This window comes from Penaeus monodon, chromosome 28, assembly GCF_015228065.2.
Source record: "Penaeus monodon isolate SGIC_2016 chromosome 28, NSTDA_Pmon_1, whole genome shotgun sequence".
Taxonomy (NCBI): Eukaryota; Metazoa; Arthropoda; class Malacostraca; order Decapoda; family Penaeidae; genus Penaeus; species Penaeus monodon.
Window position 1 is genome coordinate 4917031 of NC_051413.1, and position 241 is coordinate 4917271.

The following is a 241-nucleotide window of genomic DNA, read 5'->3' on the forward strand; positions in this document are numbered from 1 at the left end:
AGGGGCCTTAAATGTATATTAATTCTATGTTCCTTGTGTTACAGATGAACGTGTCAGAGAGTGGCCATTGATGTCGTCACCCCTGCCGACCCTTGGCCTGGTGGCAGTTTACCTCACCTTCGTCAAAGTGGGGCCCAGGGTCATGGAGAATCGTGCTCCATTTCAGCTAAGAATTCCCCTGATTTTATACAACTTGGCTGTCATGTTGCTTAATCTGTACATTGGAGTTGAGGTAAAGAAT

General features: G+C 46.1%; 1 protein-coding gene across 1 annotated transcript in view; it reads left to right on the forward strand.

The window, feature by feature from the left end:
- Window positions 1–241, forward strand: part of LOC119591311 (elongation of very long chain fatty acids protein 4-like) — a gene marked incomplete in the record, with an annotated part of 5762 nt that overhangs the window by 2052 nt on the left and 3469 nt on the right. Inside the window, 1 exon segment of the mRNA XM_037940037.1 lies at window positions 45–232. Within this exon segment, the coding sequence (XP_037795965.1) occupies window positions 45–232 (188 nt within the window).